Below are 15363 nucleotides of genomic sequence, written 5' to 3'. Positions count from 1 at the left end.
GGATGTGCAATAGTTTTTGTTGGATTCTCGTAAAAATTTGTCGAATATATGATTCTTTTTTTCACGTCAATGTTTTTTTCTGTGTCATGGGGTACACGGTAAGCAACGTGTATTTCCGTATAAGCCGCTTACTCCGATCCTCGCCCCCTCCCACCCCACCTTTTTCCATCAGCAATATACCCACTCTTGCTTTTCAACCTCAAGCTATTCTAGTTTTCCCTTTTTAAAAGTGGCGTGTGCACCCTTTACTACCTGTCGACGGTCTCGAGTCGATTGCAGGCCTTTGTGAGAGTTTCTGGAAATTTTATAGTTCCGGATACAGTCTCACAAAATTGTCGTGTTAATCCAACCAATACGGCTAATGGACTTTTAAAACACAATTCCTAGAGAGAACGATAAGCGAAACAGGAGAATAGTGCTGGGAAAAGGTGGAGACTTGTTTTGACTAATATCCGACAATGAAAAAAGGGGATATCGTGACAACAGCAATGCTCTGATGGCTGGATCAAACGCCTTGCAGACAATACGAGTTCAACTCTCGCAGTGTCGTTTTCCAATTTTCCTTTTTCTCACACAACTCCCGACTAATGGTAGAATGAAAAAATGAAGCTGAAATTAGCGAAAGATTCGACAGCAGAAGATTTGTCTTAGGCAAGTCTAGGGGTGTAGAGATGGTTTTAAGTAATGTACAAACTCTTTCGCACTTGAAAAACATTTGTACATATGATTATTTGATCCCCCTACACTTGAATATCCCCGAAATAGAATTTTCCGCTGACGAATATTCTGCTAGTTTCAGCTAGTGATGCCGCGAGACATTTCATGGGACATCACGAGACAAAACTCTGGAGAGATGATCTCGGTCTCAATGAACATGGAAATCTTTCTCTCAGTCTCGGTTTGTCTCGTCTCGATTTTCTATATTCGCGATCGGCCGCGCGTGCTGCACACGCGCCTTCTCATTTCCCCACGTAGTGGCGCTTCGGTTTCAGTCTTACGCTTACGCTTATTCGAGATTTTCGAGATATTTCGAGATCGATTGACTCGGAGTCATCACAAGAGGAGTCGATACTGCGTATTTTGAGACTGAGTCGAGAGCAAGATTTCCATGTTTACTGAGACCGAAATCAACTCTCCAAAGTTTTGTCTCGTGATGTCTCATAAAATGTCTCGCGGCATCACTAGCTTCAGCTTCATAATGAAAAATGATTTCTTCCCTCTAAATCGAATTTAATGTCACTCTCCTAAAAATTACTACTCAACTGTCCAGGAAATTTCACAAATTATCCCATTTCATCAGCAATTCAATGAACTATTGACAAAAAAATGAATTGTCCATTTTACTTCGTTTTCCCTTCATGCCACCACGTACTCAAAACCATAAATATACTTAATCAAGGATACGCCGGCAGCGCGGCTGTGGCAATACCGAGTGATGTGTGTACCGCATAATTAATGGGCGAAGAGCTTCGAAATCTAATTATGTTATTAGAAGCTGCATGGCGCGGCATCGACACAAGGAAAGCCCGCAAGCTGCGCGAAAGCCCCGATATATGAGATAGCAGTGGAGAAGAGGTGAAGCTCGACCATGACAGAGCTAAAGCGTGACCCGTATGTGTGGGGCTTCATCTGCCTCGTTTTTCCAATGTTTCATATGCCCTCTCTCACTCCACTCGATTCTTGGTTTCTTTCAAAGGCTTCCGGATGAGTATAAAATCTCACGTCTAGATACCGGCCATTTTGTACATATCGACCATTTCCATTGTTATCACACAAATTGGGCGGGAAATTTCGAATGATTAAGGAAATCTACGCTAATTATCAAGTTCTCTGAACTCCGGACAATTGAAGAGAGTGCTTTCCGGGAATTTGCAGGGTGGGAAAATAATTCATGAGATACCTCCGAGCGTGGTGGAGTTGACTGTCAAAGTTCGTTAATGAGTCAGAAGGCTAAACTAGAGACCAGCCTCGAGGCTAAATCGCACAATATCGATCTTTCTCAACAGTCGGAAAGAACTTGGCGTTAAGTTTGAAGGAGGTGCGGTGGTCCATGCAGCGCGAGAGACGGGACGAGCGCCGAGGAGGTGAAAAGGGATAGACGGAAGTGTAGGGAAAGGAAGAGAGAGAGAGAGAGAGAGAGAGAGAGAGAGAGAGAGAGAGAAAAAGGGAAATGAGTGAGAGAGTAGCTCTTGCCTTGAGGGCATGTTCTCGCGTTCTCTCCGCAGCCTCCAACATCGGGTGGTGGCGAGTATTGATCCGAGAGGGGGATGATTTTGAAGACAAAGTTCCCGTTAACCACCACAGATGGCTCCACAAGTGGGAATCTCCTGACTCTTTCGATTTCACCAGGGCCGTAAACTCAAACTCAAATTATTGCATTTGTCGATGGCTTATTAAACAAGCACAACTAGTTCAATTAGCTAGTTAAATCAACTTACTGAGTCCATAAACTTGGCTTTTCATTCACTCGGGCAAAGAATAAACTTGAAACTCCTCGTTAATGTTATTTCTGGTAGATGCCACGGGGCACGTTTAATTTCTACGACATGTCTGATCAAATGCCTCGAAATCCCTGGATCGCTATTCGCAACGACGTGCCGGGCGCAGGAGAACACCCGCGTGACGTGTGCCGAGAGCTTTGTTCGCATAGCATTTATGACGTTCTCCCTCCTACTCCCTTGACGCTCTTCGATGTGTGAGCGGACGCACGGAATTTTGCACCGATAAATACACATACTTGTGTATCTCCTTCAAATCCCTCTTTCTGATGATCTGACCTCCGGTTATTTCCCCAATTTCCACCTCAAATGCACTGTTATCCGGCATCAGTTCGAGTTGAACACAATCTCATCATGCTAATTCTATTGACGCGGACAATCGTTACTATTCAACCTGAGTAACCCCCGAGCATTTCCCTCATTCGCCTCCCGTGCGTCGTTGAATGGCTTAAAGAGGAAAAACATCGAGAGTCGTAATGACTCACTCTAGTGCCTCTCAATGTTTAAATAGTGATAGCAACTGAAATCGCACAATAGTTACTTGAATAGTTTCTCACAAGTGTTTAATTAATTGAACTATTAATATCGATGTTTAGTGGTAAAAGTCAGTGTTTAGATGAAATTTGTTTACAATTTTTTGAAAATTAATTTCCATTTCATGAATTTCATTTCAATTATTGAATGTATAGCCAAGGATGCATCAACATCCGGGAAATTCATGTTTTTTTTTTTCTCCGTAAAAAGGAAAAATCACGAAAGTGAAGTGAGAGTCAACTGGATCCAAGAGTCCCTGGGATTTCATTACACTATAATTCTTTTCGTTTCCTCCTTGTGAACCCTCGACAATTTCCCGCTCACCACACCCACAAGTATCATCACCTTTTCCCAGTGTCTCACTCATCAGCATCCCTCCCACCCCATCTCTCTTCATTCTCCCTTCTCATCTTTGATAAAGCACGCAGTATATGTATAAAAGTACGTGGTCAGCATTATTTCGTAGATTGAACGCGTTACAAATGACTCGTGTATTGACGACTATTTCTTAATAAACATATTCTACACCTCGTTAGCAAATGTAGTATTCGCTAGAGGTTCATTGTCTTATGTACCAGCATCCGACTTTATTTTTCTAATGAAAAGCACCGTAGATTGAGCGACTAATCGATTAATAAAAGTGTTAATAACAACCTCGATGTAATTATTAATGAAATTTCCGGTAGAGCTCGTGATCTAACTGGCAAAATTTAAACAAATTAACCGTTGAACCTTGATTTTACAGGATAACAAGGGACTTCTGGTGGAGATTAATGATTATATGTTTATCAGTGGTATTCAATGACACTTAGAATGTAGATTGTACTCTGAAATTTTAGATAAAATGGGCCCAAAAGCATTGGAATTGTTTCATCCATGTCAGTATCAGTCCTCTGAACGACAAAATTACAATGAAAATGAACAATGAGATAAAAGCAAAAACAAAAAAACGTTGTCTCTTTTTAAGGATGCAGGACGAGCAGCGACGAGTGCTAATGTGGTGGAGCAGCAAACCTCCGAACGTTGAAACGCGCGTTATCGTCCAGGTAAAGATAAGGGCTTGAAAAACCAGCCTAAAATGGGAGAAAATGATTTTGAAAAAAAAAAAACAAGTATATCCATAGATACAAAAAGGAGCAGGCTTTTTTTCGTATATCACTTGTAACCAGAGTATCCAAAGTAATTAATACTTTTTACAGACTGAATAAAGAATGAAGCATCTGTTTTATTTATCGGGCCTTCGAAAATCCTCTTAGATGAATTTTGTGTGGTAGCACATTGACATTTTGTGTTTTATTATAATTCTAAAAGTCTCAGAGATTAATTTCACCACTGAAGTACAAGTTTATTTACTTTATATGAATTTTCCACCTATTTCGTAAATAATCATAGCACAGTAGGGTAAAATATTTTGGGTCGTGTATGAGAGGTGTTTTTTTCATAGAAGTTGAAAGAGTTGGGTCTTTTTATAGTCTCCCTTCACGACATGACAATATTCATTCGACAAAATCTCCATGAAAGATGTGAAAAAAACATCAAAAGCTTGCATTCGAAAAAAAAGAGAAAATCAATAATGAAAGAATATTTTTCGAGGTGAAAGGTAGGATAGGAAGTATTATTCTAGTAGTTGGCAGCTCTGTTCCATGTACTCCATCACAAACTATACATGCGTTCACCCTGTCCTCTTCCCTTTGATGAGCCTTGAGCAAATAACTCATGAGTTATAACGGCATGCCAAAAGTAACACCGTAATATAGGTTTCCATAAAGTATCATAACAAGTAGATAAATAAAGTATCGTTGTTTCCAAATTCAGCAAGAAAATTAACAAAAAAGAGTTCACGCTGATGACGATAAATAAATCGACCAACTCGATGAACATGAAAGGACAATTGCAAATCTCATAGAGTTGCATATGAACCACTCGAATTCACTCAACATCGCGGAATAAACACATCTCAAGTGTTCTCCGGAAATATTAAATGATCCTTCGTGGCTAACGCGAAGAGCGAAAAAAAGTTGAATAAAGAGGGACGTTAGTCATCCACTTGAGAAACTAAAAAAAATTGTTCCCTGTGACCAGACCGGTGCAATCAAAAGCGATGGTTGCGATAAGACAGGCACACTGTGAACGAGGGTTCCCAGCTTAACGAATTCTACATCAGAGATCCATGATTGGGCATACGTTGCCGCCGATCAAGTGCCCATTTTAGATAGCGATAAAGAATGCACTCGCTCTTTGCACAAAGAAAATTTACATAACGATTTGTCCCTTTCGCATTCGAATTTATCCCCGAAATTTCCGGCATAATTTCCGAATTAATCTTTCGATCGCCAGCAGAGGAGAATTTCTAACCGGTATATTCGTAAATCGAATCATTTTAATCGAATCAAAACGTTATCAAAGTTCTGGCAATTAGTTCGGAAATTCTATTCGGGCAAGGCGAGCCTCAAGTTATTAGCTTTGGTTCCCGGCATGAGTAGAACGGCCCGGGGGGTGAGGGTCGACTGTTGGCATCCAACAATGAATAAACCGCAAACCCTAAGAATCCCATAGAAACAACTGAATTCCATGTTCATGGCTTTCTCAACTCATGGCCTCTTGCCGCTATAATTGTTTCAGCGAACGAATCGATTTTGACTAGTATCCCCACCGAGAGTTTATTCAACGAGTCACACCAGCTGGCAACGCAGGTATCGGTTCGGTCAGTATCAACCGTGACAGCCGGTAAAGCAGTTCTAGAAACTGCTTTCATCGGCGGACGGTAACATTTTCCGGATTTTCCGGAGAAACTCAACGGTTACCTAGTTTTCCACGAGTGGCGATCCCCATTTTCGCTGCGAGATGGCGTTAATCGTCGGGTTTTCACATTTGAAAAATCATTGATCGCGATTTGAAGATGAGAATGAGTCGAGCATTAACTTAATTAAGGAGAAAATGTTTCTTGAGAATTGGATAATGAAGGGACATTACCGGAGTTGTTAAAAACTTCTCGTTTAAGAATAGCGTTGAATACCCCGAGAGGTTTGAATGGGGACGTTAACTGATAAAACTGATCGAAGAATTACCGGAGTAATTAGCTTCAACTCGAGGACATTTGGATTCCCCCACCGTTTCAATAAAGGTCACCCCGTTATCGGAAAAATAAGTTCAAAGGGAATAGTTTCTATACAAGCCATTATTGTAGTTGATTCCGAGCATTTACACACCCGTGTATGTAGTGTTTTTCGTTGACCATCTGTCGAGGGCGGGCAAACCCCTGTCGATTAATTGGAGCCCCGCGTATTGATCCAATAACCTATCACTGGTGAATAAAAATGGGGCATGGGAAGGGACAGATAAACGTGACTCAGTAAAGTGGGATTTAGAATAAAAGTATATCAGATTGGCAAACTATTTTGAAACATCTCCATTTATCTCTCTCTTCGCCGTCGTACGAGGTTCACTAAGAAATTGAATAAAGCGCTTTGGATTCAATTTCGCGAGAATAATCCTTCTCACGCTGAGTTGAAAAACGCTTTTCAATTTCCCTGTGGATTCACGAGAAGGGGAAAATATAAATCCCGCGAGACATTTTCAATTTATATTTCGACTAGGTTTTAACGAGCGTTCTCTAATTTTCGTCGGGGTGAAAAAAAAGGGAACATAGACAGTGACATTCACATCGCTAATATCCATTTCACCTAGGTGTTTTCACGCGTGCTTAATAAACAACTTTACCGTGAAAATTGAAATAAATTTACGTGACACACACACGCCTACCCTCAACGGCTGTAGCAAAGTGCGATATATATTATCAGCTAATGAAAATGAGTGATATTTTTGTGTAAATATTTATTCAAGCAACAACAAAATTATCAGCAGATATCGAATATTCTCCGTGTAATTCACCTATGAATACTCATCTACATCTATAATATCAAATAATCATAAACCACACGTACAAAGTCTCTCATGAAATCAATATAAAACTGTCCAATAAAATGAAATCACTATCCAATTAAATACAAGTGCCTAGAACATTTCTACTGATATTTAATGAAAAAATAGGCAATTTATCGGTATAATTGTTCTCCCCATTGATCTCCAAAATTTCTACTATCTACAGACATCTAAAATTACGGCATTGCTACACAAATAAGTCTCTCACGTATCTTCTCATTGACTCATTGAAATGTTAATTCCCCACTCTTCGTTGATAAAATGGCAAATATCTGTCGATTAGCAAAAGTCAATGGAAATATCAGAAAAATAGTCTCTCCTTCCACTGAATCATGAGGGCACCCGCCTATTGTTGCCATCTAGCGGGCGTGCCCTCAACGAAAGGTTGCTTCTTCCACCCCTCAATACACGTTTCCTCATTTCATCCCTCCGCTCGTGCGACCAACCCATTTCTGGTACATCCAGAGTAATTCACCCCTTCAGCTCAGCGAACAAAATATCAGCCACAATTACTTTCACTTCACATTATCGTGCCATTGAGCATTCGAAAATCCAAGAATCGAAGAAATAATTTAAGAAAATACGTGGAATCCATTGAGACATGATGAAACCCCGTATACTAGATATTTAAATGCCACACGTGTCCTTTGTACTCGTTCTCCTCCAACAGTCCTTACATTTTCATGATTTTCATGTGACACAAAATCAATACTCGGTTGGGGTATCACCAAAGTCACTCGTCGCTCTCTGTTACCCAACGGGATTAATTAAACTCCTCTTATTTACTCTCCAACGAGGCATTTTTGAGAGTTGTAATTAAGCAAAGAGATATTGTGGGGAGGTTGAGCGCCGCGCCTCTATCGACCGGAAGCTGCTCCCCCATCGACCGGTAAAACGTTTCACCTCGACGTCCGAGTCAACGTGGCCCTTTTCTACGCGCCACATTCTCCATCTTTCTTTTTCTTATTTTTTTCCATTTCTCTCATTTTGTTTTTCCATTCATTCTGTCATTATTTTTCCTCTCTCCACGCTCTCGCCCACGCTCTTGAACACAGTAGTATGAGGGGCACCCTCATTAAGCAACCCCCTGTGTTCCCCCCTTCGATAACAGGAGCCCCTTTTTGCCTCATTTTGCCTGAGCACTCGGATACTTTCGCCTCCTCACTATTATTCCATCCATTTAATTTATGTGGGTGGAGCGCGTGCTCGGTGAAAGTCGTGCTTTTCCGAGTTGGCCGTAGGGGGTGAAATGGTTGTTTCCCTAACTCCTCTTCTCCCTTGTCCCCAAACTCCGCCTAACATTCTCTCAATTCTCACACATACACAGATAAAACATTTATTCGTTACCAGACACACAGGATTTGTCATTATTACTTGAATTATCTGTCAATTTTTAAATGGCTCTCCTCGAAACAAAGGTATATTATACTTTTAATAAGAGCACACGTTCCACCACTGATTAACACTCGTTGATTATTACAACTCGTTTATTATAATGATGAGGTTCGATGATGTCTCACGTTGCTATGTCACAGCATCCAGGACAATGTCCCATCACACCAGTAACTTGAGAAGGCGTACTGCTGTGATAGGACAATATTCCAGACACCGAACTCTTCAGTTGAAGTCCATCGAAAATACTGTTATCATACCTACGGGGTTGTCCGTCACATATTATTCATGTGCAACAGTGATGAAATATTTGAAATAATATTAAAATAAAATGCAGTATAATTCGTATCGCGATACAGAGAATTGTTGAACCAACAAATCCGTAGTCCACCGTGGTCAACGTTGAGGTGAATTAGATAAGCGACTCGGTCGAGCGTCCCGACGGCACTGCGTCGCTCGCTGGCGACGGCGCCTCCGCACCCCGTGCGCACCCTTGCCTCACCTCGTCCCCCACCACAGCCACTGGCACTGGCCGACAACGTCCTGGCAACGGAGGGAGCGCCGCTCTCTCTATCACTCGGGTGGGGGATAGGGGGTTTGAAAAATGAGGGTGAGGGGATTGAATGTGCGGGTGGAAGGCAGCATTTTGTGGAAGAGAAAGGGGGAGAGAGAGCGCCAAGAAGAGAGCCGAACGCGACACCCCCAAGCGGCCAACGAGGTAGCAACTCGAGTCCAATGTATATAGGGGGGTGGCTGATTTTCACTGAGGGGGTGGTGTACGGAGTAAAGGAGGGTGTATTGATCCACCAGCTGCGCGTTCTCTCACTCTCGGTTCAGCCTGTGCGCGCAACATCAACCCGACAGTGAATACAGTCGTCGTCTCGTATACTCAGAAGAGTCCGAGTTGGCTTTTTTTTTTCAACCACTCGTCGTTCCTTCAAGACGCTCGGACCTTCGTTAGGCCAGCCTCCTCTCTCTCTCTCGTCCTCCTTTTAACTGCCCTAAACATTACGATGGCTCTTCAAACTTTGCATTTTATGTTTTTCCTACCAATTTCTTTGTCCAAACGCCTGAGTTTGAAGCCCTCTCACTTCACTTGTAATTGAATAGTTCTTTTTACGTTCATTCACTTTCACTCGAGGGCAGATGGGAGAATGTATAATGGGAATATCAGAGAGATTCAATGAATTATTGGCTCCCCCAAGTTAATTAACTTCTCTGAAAGTATCCTTGTTCACCTGCTGTTATACTAGGAGACAACGGATATTGGCTGTGCGAAGAAGAAGCTGATTATCCGGTGGTAGCCGAAGATAATTCGATCATTCCCGTTTTCTCGTTTTCCTCCCCCTCCGATGGATTTATATTACTTTTCCTTTGGCGTGTGTGTTTGAGATTTGTAAATATAAATTTTTACCTTGAGTGAGCGTGGATTTCTCAGGTCAATGAATCTCGGCTTGGACTCCATCTCCCAGCGTTGATAACCCATTCTACCGCAACAATCATGATTATTTATCCATCTTTGATACGTAATAATGGAGAGCAATGGAATGAAGATAAACTCACTGTACGTCGATGGTTGTAACAAATGTTCTGTGGTAAATCATGAATAAAATTCCACCCGCTGCACCCAATTGCAAAGCCAACAGTGGTGTAACCTGCAACAACAATTGATGTTCCACAAATTGAATATACATTCAAGTACATTTGTCTTTGAAATATTTATTATTTGGCTCTGTTAGTTTAGTGGAACTGGAAAGCTTGGAAATATTTAACTCTCACAGTAACCAAATTATAGTGCACTTGGAATTATTGAATATAGATATTCAAGTTATAATTTTCTTATTGTTTCATTAACACCACGTTGCACGTTCAAGTCCACCCCGTATGAATCAAATGTTTGTTTATTTGTGTTTCAGCGCTGGCATGGAGGCAGCGAATGGTGCACTGGACCACGATTTTCACAATGCCCTAGTGCCAATAAACGGTAGCCATTCAGGTAGCTCCGGCAGGAGTACACCAAACAGTGGTGATCCAGCACCGGGCAAATTATTTGTCGGTGGATTGTCGTGGCAGACGAGTAGTGAAAAATTGAGGGAATATTTTGGAATGTTTGGAACTGTGACGGATGTATTAATAATGAAGGATCCAGTCACGCAGGTTTGTAATAACAAGTAAAATGTTAATTATCATAGGGACCGTGCATGGGCATTGAATATCGAATTGACAACTCAGCTACGAGTCCATTTGCATTCGCGTTTCCATCAAAAGGCTACAGTAATTTGCATGTGCATTTGTAAATATTCATGCTCCAGTCATACACGGTCTCTGCTGGTGAAAAAAATAATCCCGTCCGTAATGCAATTCTTAACCATTTGTTGAATAAAAATTTGTTCAGCGGAGTCGAGGTTTCGGTTTCATCACATTCGCTGAGCCTGGCAGTGTCGACAAAGTCCTGAAATGTCCGATTCATACACTCGACGGAAAGAAGATCGATCCGAAACACGCGACACCAAAGAACCGCGCTAAACAGGCAAATCGAACGAAGAAAATATTTGTGGGTGGTGTGAGCCAAGACACGAGTAGCGACGAGGTGAAGGCTTACTTCAATCAATTTGGCAAAGTTGAGGAGACGGTTATGCTGATGGATCAGCAAACAAAGCGACATCGTGGCTTTGGATTTGTGACGTTTGAGAATGAGGATGTTGTCGATCGTGTCTGTGAAATTCATTTTCACACGATTAAGAATAAGAAAGTTGAGTGCAAAAAGGCTCAGCCAAAAGAGGCAGTTCAACAGAGTGCCCTTGCACTTGGCAAACGTGTTGTATTGGGAGCACTGGGTGTTCGTCTAGCGCCTCAGCCACAGTTGCAAGTTGCCACAGCATCGCAATTCGTTGCTGCGCAGGCCCAAGCGCAGGTCCAGGCCGCAGCAGCCGCAGCCGCTGCTGCACAGGTGCAAAATGCTGTTGCGGGCTATGGGAAATTATTTGCAAGCAGCTATCCAGCACTGTCGGCATACAGATATGCGCCATATCCAATTCCTACGGCTGTTGCAGCAGCACCGCCAACAGCGCCAGCACCACCTACTACAGCCACAGCGGCTCAACCGCAAGGAGGTGCACCACCGGGCAATCCCTATCAGGGATATTCACTGACAAATGTCGATATGTCGAGTTTCCAGGGTGTTGACTGGGGCTCCATGTACGGTATGGGAATGTACGTTTAAATTTTCATTAAAATGTGGATAATTAATGGAAGTCAGTGCCACCTGCATCTTTCTTCGAGAGCTTCGGATAATGCAAACAGTTGGAGCAGTGGGTAGACAGTGTCAATTGTCAGAGAGATTACCCCGGGAATAATGGAAGAGGATAAACATGTTAAATTCAATCTTGGAAGGTGTCAAGCCAGATGAATGCAAGTCTGATTTTTTTTCACTCTTTTTTTTTATTATTTAAATTATTCTCTTCGTACCGTCCTCAACACTCTTTTCATTTATTAAATGTATGTTCAATCGATCTCTCTTCATCTGCGCTCCGTTCTTTCGGCTTCTCCGGCCATTAACAATATTTTTTTTTTTTTCATTTTTTATCTTTATTTTTCTTTCGTTTTATCAGTCCGCGCCAATTGCGCAGCGGTGCATTGTTGGTGAGGAAAATGATTGTTTTTTTTTTTATTTTGAATAATCCAATTTCGTTGATATTGTTCGAGCACTGTAATGCCCCGAAATATCAATCCGAAATGTGTTCTTGAGTAAGTTGGGCAGATATTAACGCAATACTCCTTTATTTAAACAATAATCTTTTCCCACTCGATGCTTCCCCCGATTAGACTTCAATGGTTTTCGTAATAATCGGATAATAATAAATTGACTTCTTGTTAATTAATTTAATGAGAATGAGAATAACAAAGAAGATCGACGGGCTGTCAATACTTACTGATAAGAAGTAATATGCATATTAAAAATATATTTTTTTTTCGAGTAATGGAAGACAATATTTCTCTGCTCTCCATGGCGTATGAAAGAATAGCCATCGTTTACAAAATAAAATGATAAAAATCGATTGAATAATTAGTGTAAGAACAATATTACTAGAACAGGAAGGTAAAAAAAGGTAATGGAAAATGAAAATAATGAAAAACTAGAAGTTGAAAAATAATCTCGCGTACGTGAAAATTGCACCAGGACGTATTATATTGATTGGCGTGTGCCGGGTCGCGCGTTAATTCTATTTCATAGTTATTCAATCATTAAGGATACTCAATAGTAACTTAAGTGGCGCGAAAGCGATCCAAGAAAACAGGATAATTATTCTAATGATTAAATCCACATTGAGATTAGCTCAAGAGAGAGAGAGAGAGAGATTAGATATGTGAATAAGTTAATACGTGTGATTTTTTCACACTCATAATGATTAAATCTTTTTCTAAAATTTTGGACTGAAATGTGTTCTCAGTTGAGAGCCCAAATAATAATGAGATAAGAAAGGGGAAGAGTTTTATGAGTGAGAAAAATGAGACAAGTCGAATTTGAGATATGTCGAGCAATAAGTGAATTACTCAACTAATTACATGGGAAATAATGATGAAGCAGCATACAATACTAGTAGCGTATACATACATTTGTATATGTCTCCATAAGTTAATTATCATGATAATTTAATGGACTAACGCGTTAAGAGACGCAAAAAATGCGGCTCGTCATTTCCGTTGTTCAAAGGGAGAAAGGAAAAAAAAAATGAAGAAATAATAAGTAATATCTCTAAAAGTACGAAATTTCACGAAATATTGGGAGGAGAAATAACATGCGAGTGATATTCAATATAAAATTTCGTCATAAGTTAAGAGTAAAAACAAATATTGTTACTCGCGACACCCCACGAGTATTATTAATTTATATTTAACACATATTCTTGAATATTGTCATTAAAAAATGATACGTACTTATGGTCTTTGCTTAAGAGCAAGACTGACATGAGAGTGAGAAAAACAAAAAACAAAAAAAAAGTAATATACAGGAGGTAATAAGCGTGAGTGTGTGAGTCGCGTGTACGAGTGCTTAGTTGAGAAAGAAACAAAAATTCCAATTTTCGATGGTAGAAGGTGCATTGACCATTGGACATGACGAGCATGTAGGTTAACGATAATGTCTTATTTTTCATTTTCAACGGCCATTGGTAGACATTTGCATTATCAATTTTTTTTTCATGATCTATAGATTCCCGTTGAACTCCTGTTGATGGAAAAGCAAAGAAAAATAATACATAACAATACCTCTCCATTCATAAGATTCTTTCTACAATCGGAATAATATTGACTAGCGAATGTTAACAGTAATGCGTAGTTTAGTTTTTTGAACGCTAACCACCCACTAGTTTTTGAGAGTATGAATTATCATGTGATACATGATTTATTTATGTATAATGTTTACATTAGATGAAGCATGCTGGTTGATGATTCTCCTGAAAATAATTAGTCTTCTTTTTCTATTCACTCTATTATTTCTCACCATTCTTGAAGTTACAAGTTCCGTCGTTCGTCCGTGTTTACAATAGTCACTCGAGTCGTTTGAAATTTGTCGGTGTGATTGAATATTGAATCGGAATTGTCGATAATTCTTATTAACCTGTAACCTCACGAATTTGCCATCACTCAACAAAAGAATTGAAAGAAAAAAATACAACGGCGATTACTGTAGTGGTCTGCAACATGTGAATTCATAATAACCAGTGACCGTATTTTGCAATAGAAAATCAACAACTATCATTAATTATGATTATGCATCAAGCCTTGTTATTGTTAGTAGTATTGTCATAATGCCATTATTACCACGATTATCAAATCAAACAGAACTCTACACGTACGCCAAAACATCACTCTGTTATCAAAATGTGAGGCTCACACCGGCAAAAGAATTAAGGAAGTATTAACAAAGATACTAATATTTAGCTCTCATTAAAAATTCATAAAGTGTCACGCCCAAATTTCGCCTGCAGAACGAACGGCTAAGTTTAAAGATATGATAAGCAGGAAGGGGGGGAAAAAAATGACATCTGATCGTTCTGCACGTGAAAGCAGAACGAGGCAAGCATTTGTGTACAGAAGAGAACACACGTCCTCGAGGGGTTGTGAGTATGAGGGTGTATTTGGTGGGTGGGTTGGTTTTAGTTGGTCTGTGATCCTCCTCTAAATTTTCTATCCTACTCTGTCGTCTACCGATCGATCGTTCCAACGGGTGTCTCCTGCAAGCATTGCAAGGGGGACTAGCTAGGCATCATCCCTCGATTGGTGCGCGCGTCGGTTTACTTCGGGACACCCCCGAAGGATCGAAGGCTAAACTTCTCCGCATTCTTCGTGCTTCCATAGTACATCTACAAACTCATATCCATTCACGTATACGCATACGTGTAATCCCCGAGTATTCTCTTAATTTAATTAAGCTCAAATCACATTTTCCATCTTTATTAGCCGAAATTTGATAGAAGATAAACACAGGGGAATATCCACAGCCCCTCGAGGACGTACTGAGTCTCAATCCCATCGCAATGAGAGGAACATGGACTATGATTGACATAACGTGAAGTAAACATACACATGAAAACTCTCAAACCATATACATAACACAGTAATACATGAGAATTAAGAGAAAAGTTGATGAAAAAAAAAATCTTAGATTAGATAAATGCCTAGTGAAATTGCCAATAAAGTAGTCGTTTACAACTGGTAGCTAACCTCTTTGTGTATCATCCCTTGTATCATCTTTTACCCCAACAAAATACTCCTCTAAAAATGGAATATCTCTTTGTATTTAGTAAGCATAGATCTAACTCTCTGTTCACATACTTTTTCCCTTATTTTAAGATTTGAATATTTTTATCGATCTTCTGTTTCATTATTTTATTCCTTCTTCAACGCTAAGTAGAAATATCTCCAGGGTTTTAAGTCGGAGCTAATTGGCTTATTAATATTGAGCTTGTAATTAGCCCGATAAAGACCCCCCCCC

At 40.3% G+C, this 15363-nt stretch overlaps 2 protein-coding genes across 5 annotated transcripts in view; one reads left to right on the top strand and one right to left on the bottom strand.

Annotated features, from left to right (window-relative positions):
* LOC107042645 (RNA-binding protein Musashi homolog 2) overlaps positions 1–15091 on the top strand; it is a 70526-nt gene extending 55435 nt beyond the window's left edge. For 3 of the 4 annotated variants that reach the window (XM_015263777.1, XM_015263778.1, XM_015263779.1), the window contains 2 exons: positions 10283–10523; positions 10762–15091. In XM_015263777.1, the coding sequence (XP_015119263.1) occupies positions 10283–10523; positions 10762–11589 (1069 nt within the window). In that variant the 3' untranslated portion in view covers positions 11590–15091. Of the gene's footprint in view, positions 1–3999; positions 4079–10282; positions 10524–10761 lie in introns of all 4 variants that reach the window. The other variant, XM_015263780.1, reaches the window with a different exon arrangement.
* The window catches only part of LOC107042646, a 28185-nt gene that overhangs the window by 1434 nt on the left and 11388 nt on the right, over positions 1–15363 (bottom strand). Inside the window, exons 2-3 of the mRNA XM_015263781.2 lie at positions 9930–10021; positions 9781–9853 (exon numbers count right to left, since the gene is read on the bottom strand). Of these exons, the coding sequence (XP_015119267.1) occupies positions 9781–9853; positions 9930–10021 (165 nt within the window). The remainder of the gene's footprint in view (positions 1–9780; positions 9854–9929; positions 10022–15363) is intronic.

This window comes from Diachasma alloeum, unplaced genomic scaffold, assembly GCF_001412515.2.
Source record: "Diachasma alloeum isolate Michigan unplaced genomic scaffold, Dall2.0 Dall_scaffold_00494, whole genome shotgun sequence".
NCBI lineage: Eukaryota > Metazoa > Arthropoda > Insecta > Hymenoptera > Braconidae > Diachasma > Diachasma alloeum.
This window is presented reverse-complemented; position numbering and strand designations above follow the sequence as displayed.